This window comes from Chiloscyllium plagiosum, unplaced genomic scaffold, assembly GCF_037043375.1.
Source record: "Chiloscyllium plagiosum isolate Xiang-an unplaced genomic scaffold, Cpla_swu_hap1 HiC_scaffold_17, whole genome shotgun sequence".
Lineage (NCBI taxonomy): Eukaryota > Metazoa > Chordata > Chondrichthyes > Orectolobiformes > Hemiscylliidae > Chiloscyllium > Chiloscyllium plagiosum.
The window spans coordinates 56,648,072-56,669,508 of record NW_028270155.1 but is presented as its reverse complement, the minus strand read 5'-3'; the positions used below and the strand labels follow the sequence as shown (position 1 = coordinate 56,669,508).

The window sequence follows — 21,437 nt, the reverse complement described above, 5'->3', positions numbered from 1 at the left end:
GATGTACCAAAGAGGTAATGGCGACAGGAGAAAAAAATCTTTTACACAGCCGGTCATAACCGTATTGAATGCACCATCAGGAATGTGGTGAACAGAAATAATGTACAACATATGAGATAAGAACAGGAGATTAACACTAGATACTGATACTCATTTTAAATGCTGGTGGGCGCAGGCACAATGGGACATAACAATTCTGCAGTAACTGCCCTAAGGTACTTTAACAGAGCACAATAAAACTGGCACCAAGCCACATAAACAGTTATTAGGTCAGATGATCAAAAGCATCAATGAGGCAGGTTTTAAGGGGGGGGGTCAACGAAAGAAGTAAACATATTTAGAACTTCAGAGCTTAGGGAGGTGAAGGCTTAGTTACGAATACAGAATTGATGAAAACTGGTAATGCCTCAAAGGCCAGAATTAAGATTAGATTAGATTTGATTAGATTACTTACAGTGTGGAAACAGGCCCTTCGGCCCAACAAGTCCACACCGCTCCGCCGAAGCGCAACCCACCCATACCCCTACATTTACCCCTTACCTAACACTACGGGCAATTTAGCATGGCCAATTCACCTGACCTGCACATCTTTTGGATTGTGGGAGGAAACCGGAGCACCCGGAGGAAACCCACGCAGACACGGGGAGAACGTGCAAACTCCACACAATTAAATGAGCACATATCTCAAAGTATTGTGAGTTCTTGAGTTTACTGCACATAAAATAGGGGAGATTAGCTATCAGTGCATTGAAATAGTTAACTCTCGAGGTAACTAATGGATAAAATCAGGGTATCAGCAGATGATCCGAGATGGACATAGACTGTCTGTTTGCAACCTTGGTGTGATATTTGATTTCAAGTTGATCTTTTAAACATTAATATGCACAATCACCAAGACACAGTCTTTCACTGTGCTCTCAAGCAGGGTGACTGGACTTTAAACTTTAACTCTCTTTACGCCCACAGATGTTGCCAAACCGGACTTTCTGCAACAATATCTGGGTTTTTTTCAAATTTCCAGCATCTGCAGTTCTTTGTTTTAATTTAGTCTTTTACTGTTATCACAAGCAACCTTCTTGCTGACAAGTATGGAAGTAAGTTTGGAGCTGTAACCAAAGACAATAGCTTCAGTTTTCTCAGAAAAGTCTAGACCATCTAGTATTTGATGCCAGATAATAAGAGAGGTGGTGGAATGGTAGAGTTGGTTGTTGTGAGCATACAGCATTAATTTTCACAATGTCAATGTCATGCAGAATGTAAAGAAGATAAAGGAGGATGTCCAAGAAAAAATCCTTAACAGAACAATTGTGGACATAAGAAGAAAAGACAATACTTCAAATACAATTAGATAAATAAGAATAGAATCAGAGGAATGCAGAATTGTCCAGCTCGCTGACAATAAAGTGATATTAGAGGAGAATGAGGTGGACAATAGTGTCAAAGGTTGCAGACTTTGCTAACTGTCATTTTAGAACTATGTTCAGGCACAAAACAAATATAGGACTTGTGGAAAAGAGAATACTTGGATTTCAGAGATAACATCATGCTCAAGGATTCTGGAGAGGAAATGCAAGTTGGAGATAGGATGGTAGTTTGCAAGGGTTTTTTTTTGACGAGTAATGATGACAGAATTAAAAGGACAATACGTCAAGAAACAGCACCATTAGCAACATTAGCTAACCTGGGCTAAAAAAGGGGTAGATGGGTGATCAGAAGTTCACAAGAACTTTCAAAAGTTGATGTTTGCAGGTGAAGAGATGGGTGGAAAATGGGAAACCTTCAAAAATGAGATAACAAGGGCCCTGAGACAGTATGTTCCTGTTAAAGTGAAGAGCAGGGCTGGTAGGTGTACGTAATGTTGGATGACTAGAGAAATTGAGATTTTGGTCAAGAATAAGAAGGAAGCATATATCAGGTAGAGACAGCAGAAATCAAGTGAATCCCTAGAAGAGTATAAAAGGCAGTAGGCATATACTTGAGAGAAATCAAGAGGGCAGAAAGGGGATATGAGATAGCTTTGGCAAATAGGGTTAAGGAGAATCCAAAGGAATTATACAAATACATTAAGGACAAAAGGGTAACTAAGTGACCCTATTCTCTCCCTAAGGATCAGCAAGGTCACCTATGTGTGGAACCACAGCAGATGTGGGAGATACTAAACGAGTATTTTATATCAGTGTTTACTGTGCAGAAGGATTTTGAAGATAGAGAACATGAGAAAATAATTAGCAACCTCTTGAAAAGTGTCCATATTACAGAGGTGGTGATAACTTAAAACGCAAAAAAGGTGGATAAATCCCCAGGACCTGATCAAGTGTACACTAGAACCTTGTAGGAAGCTAGGGAAGTGAATACTGGGCCTGTTGCTGAGGTATCTGTATCATCAATAGCCATAGGCAAGGTGCCGGAAGACTGGAGGTTGGCTAATGTTGGCTACCACTGTTGAAGAAAAGTGGTAAGGAAAATCCAGGGAATTACAGACCAGTTAGCCTGACAGCGGTGATGGGCAAGTTGTTGGACGGAATCCTGAGGGACAAGATTTACAAGTATTTGGAAAGGCAAGGACTGATTAGGGACAGTGAACATGGATTTGTGCATGGGAAACCGTGTCTTACAAACGTGATTGAATTTTTTGAAGAAGCAACAAAGAGGATTGATGAGGACAGAGCAGTGAACATGATCTATATGGACTTCAGTAAGGCATTCAACAAGACTGCTTATGGTTAGCAAGGTTAGATCACACAGAATAGTGGGAGAACTAGCTATTTGGAAAGAGAACTGGCTCGAAGGAAGAAGGCAGAGGGTGGGGGTCGAGGGTTGCTTTTCAAACTGGAGGCTGAATGATGCTGCTTGTCCTTTAACAAGGATATATTGTCCTTGTTTGTTTTCCAGAGGGTTCATGAACCTAGAGACTCCGGGAGGTCTAGGTCAGAAGGGTTTTAGGGTCAATTTGATTATAGCTCATGGATACTGCCTCAGAAAAAGGCTTTCAAGTTTAAAAAAAACTTGTACAATGAAAGGCGAGCGGCCAAGTTCTCCCAGTTCAGCTTTTCTCTGGTTTAGTTCGGTTTTATAGCAGGCAGTTAGTTGTGAAGCTGCTGGACATAAAGAAACAGGTTCATGCTGATCCTTCCTCTCTCTGACATCTCTCAAGAACCTGTGTTGGATTTTTCATTTTTTTGCAAAGGGGTGTTTATGGGGATTGTTGTAAGTATTTGGAACAGCATCATTAAGTTGGAATAATCTGTTGGGTTTTCGGTAGGTTAAATTATTCTGTTCTCTTTTGTTTGCGTTTCATTTGGTAATTTTGTAAATAAATTCTGTTTTGTTTGAAACTAAGTGGTTGGGCAAGCTGCATCAGTCCTGGAGTATCCATTTTACTGGCAAGTTGGGGCTCGGACTATTTTCTTAAAATGTTTTGTCGGGGTCTGGCCTGGTCCATAACAGACTGGGAGCTCTTTGCAGGATTTGATCAATAGTTTTGATTGGGATTACGATTGTTGGACTCAAAGGCTACGAGTGGCAAGTGTTAGTGTCATTTGTTCTGGATATTGATTTTGATTGGTTTAAACAGTGGATTGCAATCGCTCTTCTCGTCACAAAGAGTTTTCTGGGGGTGGAAGAAGTGACTGTGGGGGTTTTACAAAAGGTGAATACGGTCAAGTTGCTGGAATTAGCAGACAAGTTGGAGTTGGAGCTGCCTCCTTCCATGAGGGAAGAAAGATAATTACAACAATAACTCAACATGTAAATTTGCTGGAAACCATCAGAATCTTTAGAGATGGCTAAAATTCAATTGAAAATGAAGCAGCTTGAGTTAGAGGCAAAAGACAAAGAAAGGGTAACAGAAATGAAACGGTTTGAATTATGATTAAAAGCAGAGGAAAGAGAAAAAGAACAAATCACTTCAGCAGAACAGAAAGAGAGACAAGAGAGAGAAAAGGAGAGAGGGGAAAGGAAGAATGAGAGGGAGTTTGAACTTCAGAAATTGGCACTTAGATGGGAAAGTTAGCTTAAAATGTTGAAGATAAAGGCTGAAGGTAAGCTTAGTGAGGATGAGCAAACCCATGGTAGCCAAAGGCCTGGTGAGAAACCGTTTAAATATATTCAAACCTTGCCTAAATTTGATGAGAAGGATGTGGAAGCCTTTTACATCGCACTTGAAAAGGTGGCTAAACAGTGGCCAGTGACCATGTGGATTTTTGTTGGTCCAAACAAAACTCACAGGCAGAGCTAGTGATGTACTCGCATCACTATCAGAGGTGGTATCTGGGGCTAGGAGGTCATAGAGTCATAGAGATGTACAGCATGAAAACAGACCCTTTGGTCCAACCCGTCCATGCTGACCAGATATCCCAACCCAATCTACTCCCACCTGCCAGCACCCGGCCCATATCCCTCCAAACTCTTCCTATTCATATACCCATCCAAATGCTTTTTAAATGTTGCAATTGTACAAGCCTCCACCACATCCTCTGACAGTTCATTCCATACACATACCACCCTCTATATGAAAAAGTTGACCTGTATGGCTCTTTTATATCTTCACCCTCTTACCCTAAACCTATGCCCTCTAGTTCTGGACTCCCTGACCCCAAGAAAAGACTTTGTCTATTTATTCTATCCATGCCCCTCATAATTTTGTAAACCTCTATAAAGGTCACCTCTCAGCCTCCGACACTGCAGGGAAAACAGCCCGTGCCTGTTCAGCCTCTCCCTGTAGCTCAAATCCTCCAACCCTGGCAACATCCTTGTAAATCTTTTCTGAACCCTTTCAAGTTTCACAACATCTTTCCTATAGGAAGGAGACCAGAATTGCACTCAATATTCCAACAGTGGCCTAACCAATGTTCTGTGCAGCCGCAACATGACCTCCCAACTCTTGTACTCAATACTCTGACCAACATTGGTGAAGAAAGACATCTTAAGTGCATATGAGCTTGTGCCAGAAGCCTACAGACAATGTTACTGGAATCTGAGGAGGGACCCTGGTCAAACATACATTAAGTTTGAAAGAATCAAACAAAGGAATTTTGAAAGTGGATGAAGGCATTAAAAATGACATTTTAGAGTGATGATTATTTTGGAGGAGTTCAAAAATTCACTTCCTGAAGCAGTGAGAACTCATGTGGAAGAGCAGGGAGTTAAAACAGCAAGATTAGCAGCTGATGATTATGAGTTGGTCCATAAAGATGTCAGGCTGCAATCAATCACAAAAAATTCATGAATGATAAGGACCTATTTCATAAGTAAAAAGACATTCCGGAGGAAAATGCGTAAAGAGGTGGTGAAAGACTAAGCAATATAAGAAATGAGTTGGACAGGAAGGAGATTAACAAAGTAAGCCCTCGGCTGAAGCACTGAAAAGGTAAGCATGAAAGTGGGACTGGAATTGTTGTTTGTAATGAGGTATAGCAAATACTTCAAAGACTCTTCTGAAGATGCTTAAAGAGACACAGTTGTTTGAAGAGGGTGCCAAGCCTAAAGTGATGGTGGGAGAGCAGCAGAACTGGGAATACTGAAAAGCCAGAGTAGGGAATTGGGTGGTCAGAGTATCTGAAAGAGGATATGTAAAAGTTAGTGAAATGATGGAAGAGAGGCATCTTGGATGAAAGAAAGAAAAGAAATAAAAATTAAGAGCAAAAGTTGAAACAGAGTGATGGGCTCAGGTCCAAGGTCCAGAGCTGGAGTTAATGTGTCTGTAAGTGGACTTGGGGAAAACTCAAATTAAATTGGTGTGTTTTTTACCGCAGTGGACAATCTACTTCATATTTAAAAATCTATCCTCTACTGTCTGGTCAGGTTTTCAAAGCGAGTTACGATTCAAAGCTTTCGTCTGTTCTGTACAAAAATATCACACCTTCAATCTCAAAACAATCTCTCCTGCAACAGTAGAATATTTTTTTCAACACTTATCATATCCCCAGCAATTTGATTGGCATTACTGAGTCTGACTTCACAAAATGTTGTACAACAAAAGATCAATTACTTCTCATTTTGCTTCACCTAATCAAGCCTCAGCCCGAGTTAGAGGGGCAGTATGTTGACCCATGTACTGCAGAGGACATGGGTTTAAAAGAACCAAAGGTAATGTGATAAAACATTCTTTCAGTTCGGATCTGGAGTACACTACCTAAAAAGGTGGTAGAGGCAGATTCAATTGTGACTTTCAAGAAGGAATTAGATAATCACCCAAAAATGTAAGATTTGCAGAGTCACACTTAAAGGATGGGCAAGTGGGATGATGGATAGCTTTTCTAAATGGCAATCAATGGGCTGAAGGCAAAGAATCACAGAGACCAGGTATTCAAGTTCATATTGTTAACATCAAAATACAACACCAACGAACAAGTATCACACAGCGAGCATGTTGCTACTCACTTGCTGACAATGATGTGAAGCTGATGTTGCATTTCTGAACGCATGCCATTTGTGATGGTAGCAGCCAGGTGATCAGTGACACTCTGGAAGCGATCAATCATTTGCTGTAACTGACTAATCAGAGGATCACGGATTTCTTGTTCTTGGGTCTTTTTGGACTGAAGGTGAATCTCAAGTTGCTGGATATCTGTGTAGGTGAAGTGCAAAGCATCAATAAATTTACATTTGAATTAAAATAGATGTTGAAGTAACAGAGTTGGGTAATAATCTAAAACACACACAATGTCATTAAAACATTTAACATGACAGTCATTGCATATGAATTCTGCTCAAAGTTAAAACTAACAACATAGAAAACAATGCAATTTCCAATGCTGTTGTGTACAACTTATTTTACAGAGTTGCTCACTGGATAGCATAGTTCATGTTTATTCTGCAAAGTGAAAAACAAACATTAGTCCTTTACTAAAGCACAGACCTCAACCAATGCACTCAAAGCAAAAATAGTCAACAATGAAGAAATTACAAAACATGACCCATCAGCAAGGGGGCTGAAATTTATAACTTTTGTATTTCACTCAAAGGTTCTGCAAAAATATTTATATTTTCCTGTTAATCCTTTTTAATTTCTTCCCCAAAGAAACCCAACACTAGTATAACTGTTCATGCACAAATCCAGACAAACATCAAAGGTACAGGATTATGTTGGGTGGTGGTTTGTGAGTGGGAAATTGATTGCAAGCAAGCCTAGACACTTGTACAGTTCATTGGAGAGCAGCTGGATCAGAAATTTTGACTGGCCTTTTCTCCCCCAACACCGTGAAGGTTATCGCAAGAGTACAACAGGACCTTGATTAGACTGATGGGCCGAGGAGTGGCAGATGGAGTTTAATTTAGATAAATGTGAGGTGCTGCACTGTGGTAAGGCAAATCAGGCAGGACTTGTACACTTAATGGTAAGGTCCTGGGGAATGTGTAGGCTCATAGTTCCTTGAAAGTGGAGTTACAGGAGACAGGGTAGTGAAGGCAGCGCTTGATATGCTTGCCTTTATTGATCAGTGCATTAAGAGTTGGAGTTGGGATGTCATGTTGCGGCTATACAGGACATTGGTTAGGTCACTTTTGGAATACTGTGTACAATTCTGGTCTTCCTGTATCGGAAATATGTTGTGAAACTTGAAAGAGAACAGAAAAGATTTCCAAGGATGTTGCCAGGTTTGGAGGGCTTGAGCTACAAACAGAGGCTGAAAAGGCTGGGGCTATTTTCCATGAAACATTGGAGATTGAGGGATACAAAATCATGATGGGTATGGACAGGGTAAATAAACAAAGTCTTTTCCCCAGAGGAGGCGAGTCCAAAAATAGACAGCATAGGTTTAAGGTGAGGGGGGAAAATTTAAAAAGGGACCTAAGGTGCAATATTTTCCATACAGAGGGTACTGAGTGTATGGAATGAGCCAGAGGAAGTGTCAGGAGGTTGGAACAATTATAACATTTAAAAGGCATCAGGATGGGTATACAGAGATATAGGAAGGGTTTAGAGGGACATGGCCCAAATGCAGGCAAATGAGACTAGATTAATTTTGTATAACTCCGGCAGCACAAACAAGTTGGACCAAAGAGTCTGTCTGGTGCTGTTTGATTCTATGATCTCCTTGGCCTCAGCTACAAGGTTAAACCAATTGAAGGTTTCAAATAGCTCTCCCAAATAACACCTTGACAAAAATCAGCTTATATAATCAACACCATGGATTGAATCAGTGCCAGTAAAACTACACCACCCAGTACTTTAATCCACTTAAATACAGAAAAAAAACATCATTGGAAACAATTAAACTTCTAAAATATAGGAATGACTGACCATAATAATCAAAACAATACCTACATTCTTGTGTCCCCTGCTTGAAGCTGTCATTTATTTGCTGGAACATTGACTGGCAGGCTTTTTCAAACACAGGTACAACTATACTCTGGAACGATTCTTTGTAACTTGATTGTATCGGTCCTTGCAAGGCATCTGCTGCAGCTCTTCCAATACTCTCCACAGTGTTCTGCATGTAATAACAAAAAAAATTATAACATTCATTAGATTTGCTACTCTCAAGTGGCAGAAACAATACGCAAATACCATTTTAAGTAAGTAATAAATTCTTAAATATTCAAAATTACCCGTGTTCCAGGGTTTCAAAATACTATTTCAGCAATTCAAGATGTGGTTGTTAATCCATTCTGCCCAAAGCAAACTCAAAAGAATAATTACTTCGCCCACCATTCTCTTTGACAACCCACATACCACAATCACCTCCTTCCCCAAACACAACTATGCCTCCTCCATTCCTCTGCATCCAGTTGAACAAATTAGGCCAATTAGAAACACCAGTAAGAAATGGAGAGCTGGACTTCACTCAGGGAATGATGCAAAATAATGAAACTTAAAAGAAACAGATGGAGCATGAACTCCATCAGGAACTGAAACTGAACTTTACTCATGTACAGTCATTCAGCTCAATACATTTAGCAATTTTTTAGATTGGTAATAAATATTATTTTTCAACAGGAATATTAGTTATAACTTAGCTCAATGGTTAAATAGGAAAGTAATTCAGAAGGTTAATAACACTGGTTTGAATTTATAAAGCTCTTACACCTGCAGTACAAGTAGAAATGTCTCAATGCATATTAAAATTCATGATCTTGAGGTGCCAGTGTTGGACTGGGGTGTACAAAGTTAAAACTCATACAACACCAGGTTATAGTCCAACAGGTTTATTTGGAAGCACTAGCTTTTGGAGCGCTGCTCCTTCATCACTGGCTCTGATTAGTTATTAAACTCAAATTAATTACTTGGTTTTAAAAGCAATTTTATAAAGGACATCCTTTGTCCAATTCAACAAAAATGGCTCTGCAAATTGAACAAGACAATACAGAATCAAAAATACAGTGAACAATAAACATGGATTCAAACATTATATAAGATATGAATTCAGAGGGTATAGTAAACAGCTCCTGAAATGGATGATAGGGTTGTCGTAATGAAAAATGACCACTCAAAAGCCAAGTTTTGAACTAGTGGTTTTTATTTAAGAGCTTTGACCACTCGGACAGCCAGCAGTTGTCTCGAGTTGAGAGTACTTACTGTACAGCAAATGGTTTCCCGAACTGAAAAGAAAATAACTGATGCCTGAATTATAAGAACAGATAAAGAGAACACTGGAAAAACTCAGCAGGTATGGTAGCATCTGTGAAGAGAGAAACAGCTCACATTTCAAATCTGGTATTACTCATCTTTAGAAGTGAAAAGGTGGTGGAAAACTGTTTTTAGTTAATACTTCTGACAGAGGCAGAGAAGGAGGAAGAGGCAGATGGTAATACAAACCCTGTATAAAACGACAAATGGGATAGTTATTAGTGGAGAAACAAATGAAAAAATTAAAAAAGGACGTAAATTAAAAATCTATTTGTTTTCTGCACAGGCCCTCTGTACCATCTGCTGTCTTACTCCTCTGCCTCTCCGTCAGAAGTATAAAGAGATTTTCTCCCAACATCTTTCAGTTCTGAAGATTAGTCATGCCAAACTTGAAACATTAACCCTGTTTCTCTCTTCATAGATGCTGACAGACTTGGGTTTTTCCAGTGCTCTGTCACTGTTTCAGATTTCCAATACCCTCGGTATTTTGTAAAATATATCCCTAGTTCAGGTTGGCATTAACAATAGCCATGAAGAAACCATGGCTTGACAAACCTACGTGCAGGAAGCAACTGGAGCAAAGATCACAAAGAAAATGAGGGAAGAAAATGTAACTGGAGATAACACAAGAAATGTGATTAAGAGGTGAAACAGGTAAACAGGTTGTATAAATAGTACAAACACTAAAATTATCAAAGTTTGTGAGAAGATTTGTAGCTTGGGTGCTCGTTGTTGTGGTTCTGTTCGCCAAGCTGGGAATTTGTGTTGCAGACGTTTCGTCTCCTGTCTAGGTGACATCCTCAGTGCTTGGGAGCCTCCTGTGAAGCGCTTCTGTGATGTTTCCTCCGGCATTTATAGTGATTTGTATCTGCCGCTTCCGGTTGTCAGTTCCAGCTGTCCGCTGCAGTGGCCGGTATATTGAGTCCAGGTCGATGTGCTTATTGATTGAATCTGTGGATGAATGCCATGCCTCTAGGAATTCCCTGGCTGTTCTGTTTGGCTTGTCCTATAATAGTAGTGTTGTCCCAGTCGAATTCATGTTGCTTGTCATCTGAGTATGTGGCTACTAAGGATTTCTGGTCGTGTCGTTTCGTGGCTAGTTGGTGTTCATGGATGCGGATCGTTAGCTGTCTTCCTGTTTGTCCTATGTAGTGTTTTGTGCAGTCCTTGCATGGGATTTTGTACACTACATTGGTTTTGCTCATGCTGGGTATCGGGTCCTTCGTTCTGGTGAGTTGTTGTCTCAGAGTGGCTGTTGGTTTGTGTGCTGTTATGAGCACAACAGCACACAAACCAACAGCCACTCTTAGACAACAACTCACCAGGACGAAGGACCCAATACCCAGCATGAGCAAAACCAATGTAGTGTACAAAATCCCATGCAAGGACTGCACAAAACACTACATAGGACAAACAGGAAGACAGCTAACGATCCGCATCCATGAACACCAACTAGCCACGAAACGACACGACCAGAAATCCTTAGTAGCCACACACTCAGATGACAAGCAACATGAATTCGACTGGGACAATACTACTATTATAGGACAAGCCAAACAGAGAACAGCCAGGGAATTTCTAGAGGCATGGCACTCATCCACAGATTCAATCAATAAGCACATCGACCTGGACCCAATGTACCGGCCACTGCAGCGGACAGCTGGAACTGACAACCGGAAGCGGCAGATACAAATCACTATAAATGCCGGAGGAAACATCACAGAAGCGCTTCACAAGAGGCTCCCAAGCACTGAGGATGTCACCCAGACAGGGGACGAAACGTCTGCCACACAAATTCCCAGCTCGGCGAACAGAACCACAACAACTAAAATTATCAATTTCACTTTTTACACTATGCATTGTAATTAAGAACATTTTGAAGTTCAAAAACCTTACCTTTGATTTTACCATTTTTGTTATATTCTCTTTTAATATTCCTTCAATTGCTGCAAGCTTGGTTGCAATATGGTTATTCAGCTGACCCGACACTGGTTCCAAACTTTTGGAAATAGCTTTCAAAGGAGGTTGAAAAATCAAATGTTAATATTTCTATCAACATGCATCCCAAAACCTTTTTCTTTCAGAAACAGATTTCCACTAACACTATTTCATGATTAATCAGGACATGAGAATCCCACAGTTCCATGTTCCCTTAGTTAAATTTCAGTTGATTTATAAACAAAGGGTGCAATTCCTTATCCGGATCTTTCTACTTCCACCCATGCCCACAAAGCATTGGGTTGCAGCCAGGAACATGAAGTCTTAGTTTCATTGTGGTCACTGGGAGATGTATATACACAACGAATGAGTGTTTTATAACTGGATACATGTAGTAAATTGAGTCATACACTTTGCTCCCACTTATGGGGCAAACAGTGGCAGGCAAGCCATTGCAAAATTAGTGACTAATTTCATTAAGGAAGTCTTCTAATTCAGCAATCTTGTATGTGAACTAATATCTGTCACAATAATGTAATTTCTGATTCAGTTGTTATTAACGTACTTAAATGCCTGATGATGACACATGCACATACTGACAACTAACAGGGTGGCTCATTCAATGAGAAAGACCTCCGATGATCCAAGAAAAATAAGCCCAGCTTATTCAACCTCTCCGTATAAGCTCAAACTCCCTGGCAACACCCTTGTAAATCTTTTTCCGAATCCTTTCAATTTCCACAACAACCTTCCTATTACAGGGAAACCAGAATTACATAGTATTCCAATAGTGGCCTAACTGATGTTCTGTACAGTCACAAGATGACTTCCCAACTCCTTTCCTCAATGCACTGACCAATAATGGCAAACATACCAAACATCATCTTCACTATCATGCTTACCTGTAACTCCATTTTCAAGGAACTATGAACCTGCACTCTTTGTTCTCTTTAGAACATAGAACAATACAGCGCAGAACAGGCCCTTCGGCCCTCGATGTTGCGCTGACCTGTGAACTACTCTCAGCTCGTCCCCCTACACTATCCCATCATCAACCATGTGCTTATCTAAGGATTGTTTAAATCTCCCTAATGTGGCTGAGTTGACTACATTAGTAGGTAGGGCATTCCACGCCCTTACCACTCTCTGCGTAAAGAACCTGCCTCTGACATCTGTCTTAAATCTATTACTCCTCAATTTGTAGTCATGCCCCCTCATACAAGCTGACGTTATCATCCTCGGAAAAAGACATTTTAACTGTCTATCCTATCTAATGTTCTGATCATCTTGTATGTCTCTATCAAATCCCCTCTTAGCCTTCTTCTTTCCAATGAGAACAGACCCAAGTCTCAGCCTTTTCTCATAAGACCTCCCCTCCAGACCAGGCAACATCCTGGTAAATCTCCTCAGCACCTTTTCCAATGCTTCTACATCCTTCCCGAAAGATGGGGACCAGAACTGTAGACAATATTCCAAGTGTGGCCGCACTAGCATTTTGTATAGTTGCAGCATGATATTGCGGCTCTGGAACTCAATCCCTCTATGAAACACACTGTATGCCTTCTTAACAGCACTATCCACCTGGGTGGCAACTTTCAGGGATCTATGTCCATGGACTCCAAAATCCATCTGCACATCCATACTACCAAGAATGCTGTACCACTCTTTGTACAGCAATACTCCACAGGATCCTACCATCATGTTTATAAGTCCCGTGCTGATTTGCATCTCCAAAATGCAGAACCTCATATTTAGCGAAAATAAACTCCATCTGCAACTCCTTGACCCATTGGCCCATCTGATCAAGATCCCAATATACTCTGAGGTATGGTTCTTGGCGTCCAATATAGCTCCAATTTTGGTATCATCTGCAAACTTACTAACCATACATTCACATCCAAATCATTTATTAAAAAATGACAAAAAGCAGTGAACCTAGCACTGATCCTTGTAGCACACTATTAATCTCAGACCTCCAATCTGAAAAATAACTTCCCATTATCATCCGCTGTCTTCTACGTTTAAGCCAGTTCTGTATCCCAATAGTTAGTTATCTCTGTATTCCATGTGCTCTAACCTTGCTAACCAGTCTACCATGAGGAACTTTGTCAAACACCTTAGTAAAAACGATACAGATTATATCCACTGCTCTGCCCTCTTGGTTACTTCTTCAAAAAACTCAATCAAGTTAGTGAGACACAACTTCCCACGTATAAAGCCCTGTTGACTATCCCTAATCAGTCCTTGCCTTCCCAAATACATGTAAATCCTGTTGCTCAAGACTCTATCCAATAACTTGCCCACCATCGACATCAGGCTCAATGGTCTATAGTTCACTGGATTTTCCCTAACACCTTTAGTGGCACCACATTAGCCAATCTCCAGTCTTCTGGCACCTCACCTGTGGCTATCGATGATGCAAATATCTCAGCAAAGGGGCCAGCAATCACTTCCTGAGCTTTCCACAGAGTTCAAGGGTACACCTAATCAGGTTCTGGGGATTTATTCACCTTTATGCATTTTAAGACATCCTGCACCACCACCTCTGTAATATGGACATTTTTCAACTAAAGAATCTGAATTTCCAACATCAGACTATTTTTACATGTGAATACATCCACATAAAGTGATGTCTGTGTCAGAATGTTTTTGCAATTAATGCTGGACTCTCCAGCAAATGTTCACATCCTGTGAATGATTTTTTAAAAATGAAATATAAATGAGGATCAGTGGTCGGCACAACATCGTGGGCTGAAGGGCCTGTTCTGTGCTGTACTGTTCTACGTTCTATTTCATAAATTGCTGACTGGGCACATTTAACCCCTGCTAACATTAGAGCAACAATCACAAGGACCTTTTCAAAACTGAATTTGAGAGGTGAAATGTTTGTTTAATGTGTCAGACAAAATGCAGAATTGAAACACATTGAAATTGTGCAGAATTGTTTTTCTGGTAAGCAACTTTAATGCTTCAATAATCAGTAACGCTTCTCCAAATCCTTACTCACATTGTGGTAAAGTTTTCTTCATCTCATCTCGAACAGTCTTCTCTATACGATTACTGATAGAATTTGCCAAGTTTTGAGAGAGTTGGTGAGAAAATTGTTCCTGAAACTGCCCATTTCTTTCATGCCCTTCTGCCAAGATCCTATCCATTCGTCTCTCTAGAGGGTTGTTAAGGCAAACCATTTCAAATCACATCTTGTTATTAGATGAAAGTAAATCAGTAATAGATTATCTTTTATATCAAAATATTATCTCAACATTAGTTTAAAATAAAAGCAATGGAGAAACAAATTTGTTGCATGTCAAAATTAAAGTCCACAGTACAGGACCTTACTGATTCGAAAAAGTTGAAATCAAGAATATGCAATTAAGGAAAAAACAGCATCCAGGTAAAGAGTTGGGTTTTAAAAGAGGCAAACTGAGAAATGGATTCCTGAAGAAGGGCTTATGCCCGAAACGTCGATTCTCCTGTTCCCTGGATGCTGCCTGACCTGCTGCGCTTTTCCAGCAACACATTTTCAGCTCTGACCTCCAGCATCTGCAGACCTCACTTTCTCCTCCAAACTGAGAAATGGAGGAAGGCTAATGAAAATCAAGTATTTGAGAAATACTTAACTTGTAAGATAAATGTCTGAAAGCATTGTAGTGGTCACTGAGCTCTAAAAAGACTTATGTTGAGAAATGGAATCAAAAGATGCACTCAACTGTGCTGCTTGAAAAACAGATATTAAAACAACTTTATGATCAAGGTATAGTGATTTGGAATACCAGGGGAAACATTTTTTATATGAGAAGGTATGCAATTCCACCTTGAAATTATTCTGAACACTGTACACATAAATAATGAAATCTGCAAACAAACTTAAAATCGTGAATAAATTAATAATGAACAGTGTTACCTCTGGCCATTTTTCTAACCGCCTTAAATCTGTGTCCTCCACCAGTGAAAACTTGCTCCTCCATTTATTCTAGCAAAACCCTTCATGATACTGAACACTTCTATCAACTTTCCTTTAAATCTTTCCTTCTGCAAGCAAAAGATATGCTTCTCCTGTCTCTCCTCTTAACAGTACATCATCCTTGACATGATCTCTTCTTTACGAAAGGTTTGACATTCTTCAGGTCTGATGCTCCAAACTCAAGCATAACCAGAGTTTTTAAAGATTTAATGTAACTTGGGATCTTAAAAAAAGTACTTTTCTGAAAAGCCTTCTTAACATGTCTGCCACTTTCAAAGATTTGTGCACTAATATCAAGTCTCTTTGTTCCTGCATCTCCACTTTAACATTGCATCATTTAGTCCGTACTGCTTCTCCTCAGTCTGTCCACTAATACATGTCACTTCACAGTTTTCTACATTGAAATTCACGTCAAGTGTTTACCCATTTCACCAGTCTTTCTGCATATTCATGAAGCCTTTTACCATAGTCCTCACTTCTACAAGCTGAGCATCTTGTACAATCTTTGAAGTCATGCCCTATAACATAGTTCCAGATCATTAATGAATTAGCGAGTTGAGAAGATTTGTAGCTCAGGCTGAGCTGGACGGTTCATTTTCAGACGTTTTATCACCATACTAGTTAACATCTTCAGTGAGCCTCTGGATGAGGCACTAGTGGTGTAACCCGCTTTCTATTTATGTGTTTGAGTTTCCTTGGGTTGGTGATGTCAATTCCTGTTGTGACCTCATTTCCTATGGTGATGTCATTTCCGGTTCTTTTTCTCAGGGGGTGGTAAATGAGGTCCAAGTCAATGTGTTTGTTGATAAGAGTTCCGCTGGGAATGCCATGCTTCTAGGAATTCTCGTGCGTGTCTCTGCTAATGTGAACTCCTAGAAGCATGGCATTCCAACCGGAACTCTACCAACAAACACATTGACTTGAATCCCATTTACCACCCTGAGAAAAAGAACAGGAAATGACATCACCGCAGGACTTGGCATCACCGCAAGAAATAGCATCACCAACCCAAGGAAACCCAAACACATAAATAGAAACCGGCTGCACCACCTGTGCTTCATCTGGAGACTGACTGAAGATGTTACCTAGTATGGTGATGAAATGTCTGAAAATGAACCTTCCAGTTCAGCAAGCAAACATGTGGGCGGCATGGTGGCACAGTGGTTAGCACTGCTGCCTCACAGCGCCAGAGACCTGGGTTCAATTCCCGCCTCAGGCGACTGACTGTGTGGAGTTTGCACATTCTCCCCGTGTCTGCGTGGGTTTCCTCCGGGTGTTCCGGTTTCCTCCCACAGTCCAAAGATGTGCAGGTCAGGTGAATTGGCCATGCTAAATTGCCCGTAGTGTTAGGTAAGGGGTAGATGTAGGGGTATGGGTGGGTTGCACTTCAGTGGGGCGGTGTGGACTTGTTGGGCTGAAGGGCCTGTTTCCACACTGTAAGTAATCTAATCTAATCAAACCTACATCCAGATCATTAATGAATACTTAAAAAAAAATTCTGATCCAAATACTGACCCCACTGGGAAACAACATATTATTTACTCCAGTACCAGAAGTAATCATTCACCAAAAATTGCTATTTTCCTTAGAAAATTTCATTTTGACATTGCCTCACCGCCATCAATCATGGGAGCTTTAATTTTGTTTACAAGTCTATCATGTCTGACTGTGTCCAAATACCTTTTGCTATAAATACAAAATTAAATAAAAAATCTACCCTTCTCCATTACTTCAAACACTCAATCGATTTAGGCACAATTTACCCAACTTGCTTTTAAGAAATTCATGCTGAGATTTATTTATTAGCTGATACTTTTCACATGTGCCAATTAATTTTGTGCCAAATTATAGTTCTTAATAGCTCCCACCATCAAATTTAAGCTGGTGGGTTTATAATTGCTAGGTTTATCTCTCTTACCTTATCTAAAGAGGAATATGAAGAAGTAATCCCATTATTCTCTGAAACAACACAAACATTAAAGGAGGCCCAAGTTGCAAACTCTCAATTTCCATCCTTGCTTCCCTTAGCAATCTACAACATATCCCATTTGGAATAAGTGACCTTTCTACTTTGAGTCTGCAAATTTAAGTACCTTTGCTTCCTCTATTTTTATCACACCAAATATCACTGTTACCTTTATTTTTGCTAAGAATATTGATAGAAGCTTCCTGTCTAGAGAAGTAAGGTGCAAAATACTTATCTATTACCTTAGCCATGGACTATAGAGTCACAAGAAAATCCTTTTGGTTCCTAACCAGTCAGACCCTTATTTTATTACATTTTCTACTTTTAAAACACTTGTGTTTCCTTTTATGTTAGCCACTAATCTATAATTAGTACTATTATAAACTTATTGTCTCAGGCAAACTTCCTTTCTCTGCTTAATGTTAATATTTATATCTTGAGTCATTCAGGCTACTTGGATGGCCTTTCATTCCCCTAGAGGGGAATGAGTCTACTCTGTAGATGATGCATCTCATCTTAGAAAGCACTCCATTAATGCTTTACTCCAATAAAGCTTTACCAGCAATTTTGGATTCCATCCCTTTTAACTCAAGCTAAGCTTTTCTTCACTTGAATATTTTCATGCCTTGCTTGACCCTTACTTGCCCTATTCCATAATTATTCAAAATCTTATGTCATGATTTCTGTTCCATAAATGTTCTCTCACTAAAGCTTGCTCCACTTAGCAAAGTGACCCTTTTTTTCCCAAAAGGGCTTTATAGTTCAAGAGTGTACGAGTCTCTTCTTAGAGCCACTCCAATCCCGAAAAAACTGTGATCAGATGCGGGAAGTAAATTTCTGAGCACGCAATCTCAAATTGGACATTGGAAGGAGGCAAAATGGCCTGCGTTGTGTCATGGATGTTAGGGTGCATAACATTATTTATTACTTGAAAGTCATTGATCTTTCCGCTTAAATTGCTCATGAAATATAAAAGAGCATTGTTGACTCAAGGATAAACAAACTGAAATACTTGAATACACTCAACTTTAAAACAACCCATGGTTATGTCATTAGATATCATTTCATGTGAATTTCTAAGAAAGATGGATAGTGAAAACTATATTTGACATATCAGAAAATATCTTAAAAAATGCTGTCTCAAAACAAAATATCAATAATTGAAATATAAACTGTTGGTGTCGATATCGGTAATGGGCGAAATAATTGCACCACTGTAGTCTCTTGTCCTCAACACATATAATGTTAGCATGTTAATCAATATATGAACGCATGACATGATAGAAAGTATGAGTAATGAATATAAGAAATATTAACTTCTTAAAAATTCATTCACTGGATGTGGACATCACTGGCAGGAATAGCATTATTGACGATCTCTACCTTTGAGAAAGCAGTGGTGACACCACTTCTTTAACATCTTGCCTACATGTGGAGGTACTTCCAGAGTATCATTAGACATTTTCAAGATTTGGATCTTGTATTGAAAGAACAGCAATATCTTTCCAAATCAATAGGGTGTACACATTGCAGGGAAATCTCAAGGCAGTATGCCTTTGCACCTGCTGACTGACTTTCTCGGTAATAGTTGCTACATGCTCATAGAGGAAACCTTGGGGAATTCCTGCAGTGCATCTTCTAAAAGGAATGCAATGCAACTACAACACATGGATAACAGTGGGTACAAATATTTACGATGAATAATCAAACAGATTGCTTCCCTTCCCTGGTGATACTGAACTTCTGGACAGTTGTTGGAGCTGTACTTGTCCAGATGTGATGCGAGTTTTCAGTCACACTAATGACTTGTGGTAGTGGATAGCTGTAGGAGGTCAAGTGGTGAATCACTTGGCACAAAATTCCCAGCCTTTGATCTGCTCTTGAAGCCAGATAAATGTGTGGCTGGTTACTAAATTTCTATATACTGGTGACTTCCTGGATTTGATGGTGGAGATCAACAATGGGAGTTCTACTGAAGGGGAGATAATAGATTGTCTCATTACAGATGGTCATTACATGATAGCTGTTTGACAGAAATATTATTTGCCACTTATCAGCACAAACACAAATACTGTGGGCAAGAGTCCTTCATTAACTAAGGAGTTGCAAAAGGAATAAAACATTGCTCAACTTTCAGCAAACATCCCACTTTGGTCATATGAAAGAAAGTCGATGGGCCTCAGGGAACAACTGCATTAATGTCCTATAGTTGAAAAAAGTGGTTTCCAACAAGGACACACACCCTCCTCAGTAACTGCAGCCAGTGAAGAGCTTTTCACAGTGATCTCTGATTGTATTAGGGCTCCTTGGTGTTGTAGTTAAATCCTCCTTGACATCAAATTAGGCACTCTCAACTCAGCTCTTTAGTCTGTGAGATCAAACCTTTAATATGATTTGGAAACAGCATTCCTGGCAAAGAATTAAGCCTGTAAAACCATAAATGGGGAATGTTTCTCTGAAAGCGATTGACGTACCACAATCAGGAGTGTTCGAAAATTCTGAATCCTGACGGTTATCCTTTCAATGAAAAGTCTAAAACTATGATTTGTTAACAGCTAACCCAGTTCTTGGGAATATATAATTTTAATCAGTTTATTTGAGGGGACTCAATCAATTACTGTTGGCAATACACTGTTTTGGGTGGATGGAATCATGAAAACCTTTTATTACACTATGTCAAGGTATTTATCATGTTATACATATGAATAACTGGAATGGTATCAAATGTGCTTACTGTTTAAAATCAAAGAGAATAAAGATGATTTATTAAGCCAACAGGTAGGACAAAAGGATACGTTCTTGTTCTTGTTGTGTGACCATAATCCGTTCCACATGACCCATAATGGAACCCTGGACTGCATCCATATGATCTGTCAGCCTCTGCATAAGCTCCAGTTGGCTCTGGCGCAATTCAGAGAGCTCCCTCTGTTGGCTCCGTAACAGAGATAGCAACTCTTCCTGGTCTGTGTTGAACTGCTGCTGACAAAATAAAATAAATCTAAAGAGGGGATTCATTATTGAAGAAAGGATTAAATTAGACATGGATTGAATTACGTGTTTTTCCTATAAATGAGATGAAGTAGTGCTCTTCTTCTGGTGCAACTATTTTGTACGAAGGCAGAGTTTAGTGGGAGTACATAAAGAACAATAAATAACCTTCCTCAAAGACTCTAGTGAGTAGCCATGCATATCAGGAAGTGAGCTATGAGTTGGTCTCAGCCAGGGAAGCAGGGTGGCATTCCAGATGATCTAAAGACTCTTTTGTTAAGCAAGGAGAAAAAGTATTTGGGTCTCTATTTCTGGATTAGAATTTGTGCAAATTGGAGACATCAAGAATGATTCAGACTACATATGATTAACATCAAATTCACAGTGCTTAAATTTATTTAAAATTTAATGGCTTGGTCATACAGAATTTACAACATTGTTAAAAAGGAGACAAGATAAAGCTTCTGAGGCAAGACGAAAAGCTTCAAATGCTTAACAACAACAGAAATTGCTGGAAAATCTCAGCAAGTCTGGCAACACCTGCAGAGAGAAAGTAGGGCTAACATTTCAGGTCCAGTGATCCTTCTTCAAGGTCACACAATGTGGAACATTAACTTTGCTTTCTCTTGACAGAAGCTGCCAGCCCTGCTGAGTTTTCCAACAATTTCAGTTTTTGTTTGATTTCCAGCACCTGCAGTTCTTTGGGTTTTTAGCATTTGCCTTCTTGTGGCAATGTTTAAAATGTGTAAAAAGGAGGTAAAGTAAGGTACTCTATTAGACTTTGCTCTGTTCCTGTGTAGCAATATTTTGGTCTGCTCAGGTCATGTCACTCATCCATCCACCAAGCTGTACCACGTTGGAAAGCTCATCAGTGGAAGTACAGCAGAATGATGACATGTCAACTAATATAGTGTAGATCTCATATTATCTAACTTCATTGGCCAATATGTAAAATTAGTTCTCCCTATTCAGAGAAAGCAAAAAGCCGATCCATCTTAAGGTCTCTATTTTAT

The 21,437-nt window shown here is 39.6% G+C and overlaps 1 protein-coding gene across 3 annotated transcripts in view; it reads right to left on the bottom strand.

The window, feature by feature from the left end:
- The window catches only part of edc4 (enhancer of mRNA decapping 4), a 115,585-nt gene that overhangs the window by 15,819 nt on the left and 78,329 nt on the right, over positions 1-21,437 (bottom strand). For 2 of the 3 annotated variants that reach the window (XM_043707095.2, XM_087995951.1), the window contains exons 22-26: positions 20,232-20,415; positions 14,514-14,669; positions 11,465-11,580; positions 8,267-8,432; positions 6,382-6,568 (exon numbers count right to left, since the gene is read on the bottom strand). In XM_043707095.2, coding sequence (XP_043563030.1) covers positions 6,382-6,568; positions 8,267-8,432; positions 11,465-11,580; positions 14,514-14,669; positions 20,232-20,415 — 809 coding nt within the window. The remainder of the gene's footprint in view (positions 1-6,381; positions 6,569-8,266; positions 8,433-11,464; positions 11,581-14,513; positions 14,670-20,231; positions 20,416-21,437) is intronic. The other variant, XM_043707096.2, reaches the window with a different exon arrangement.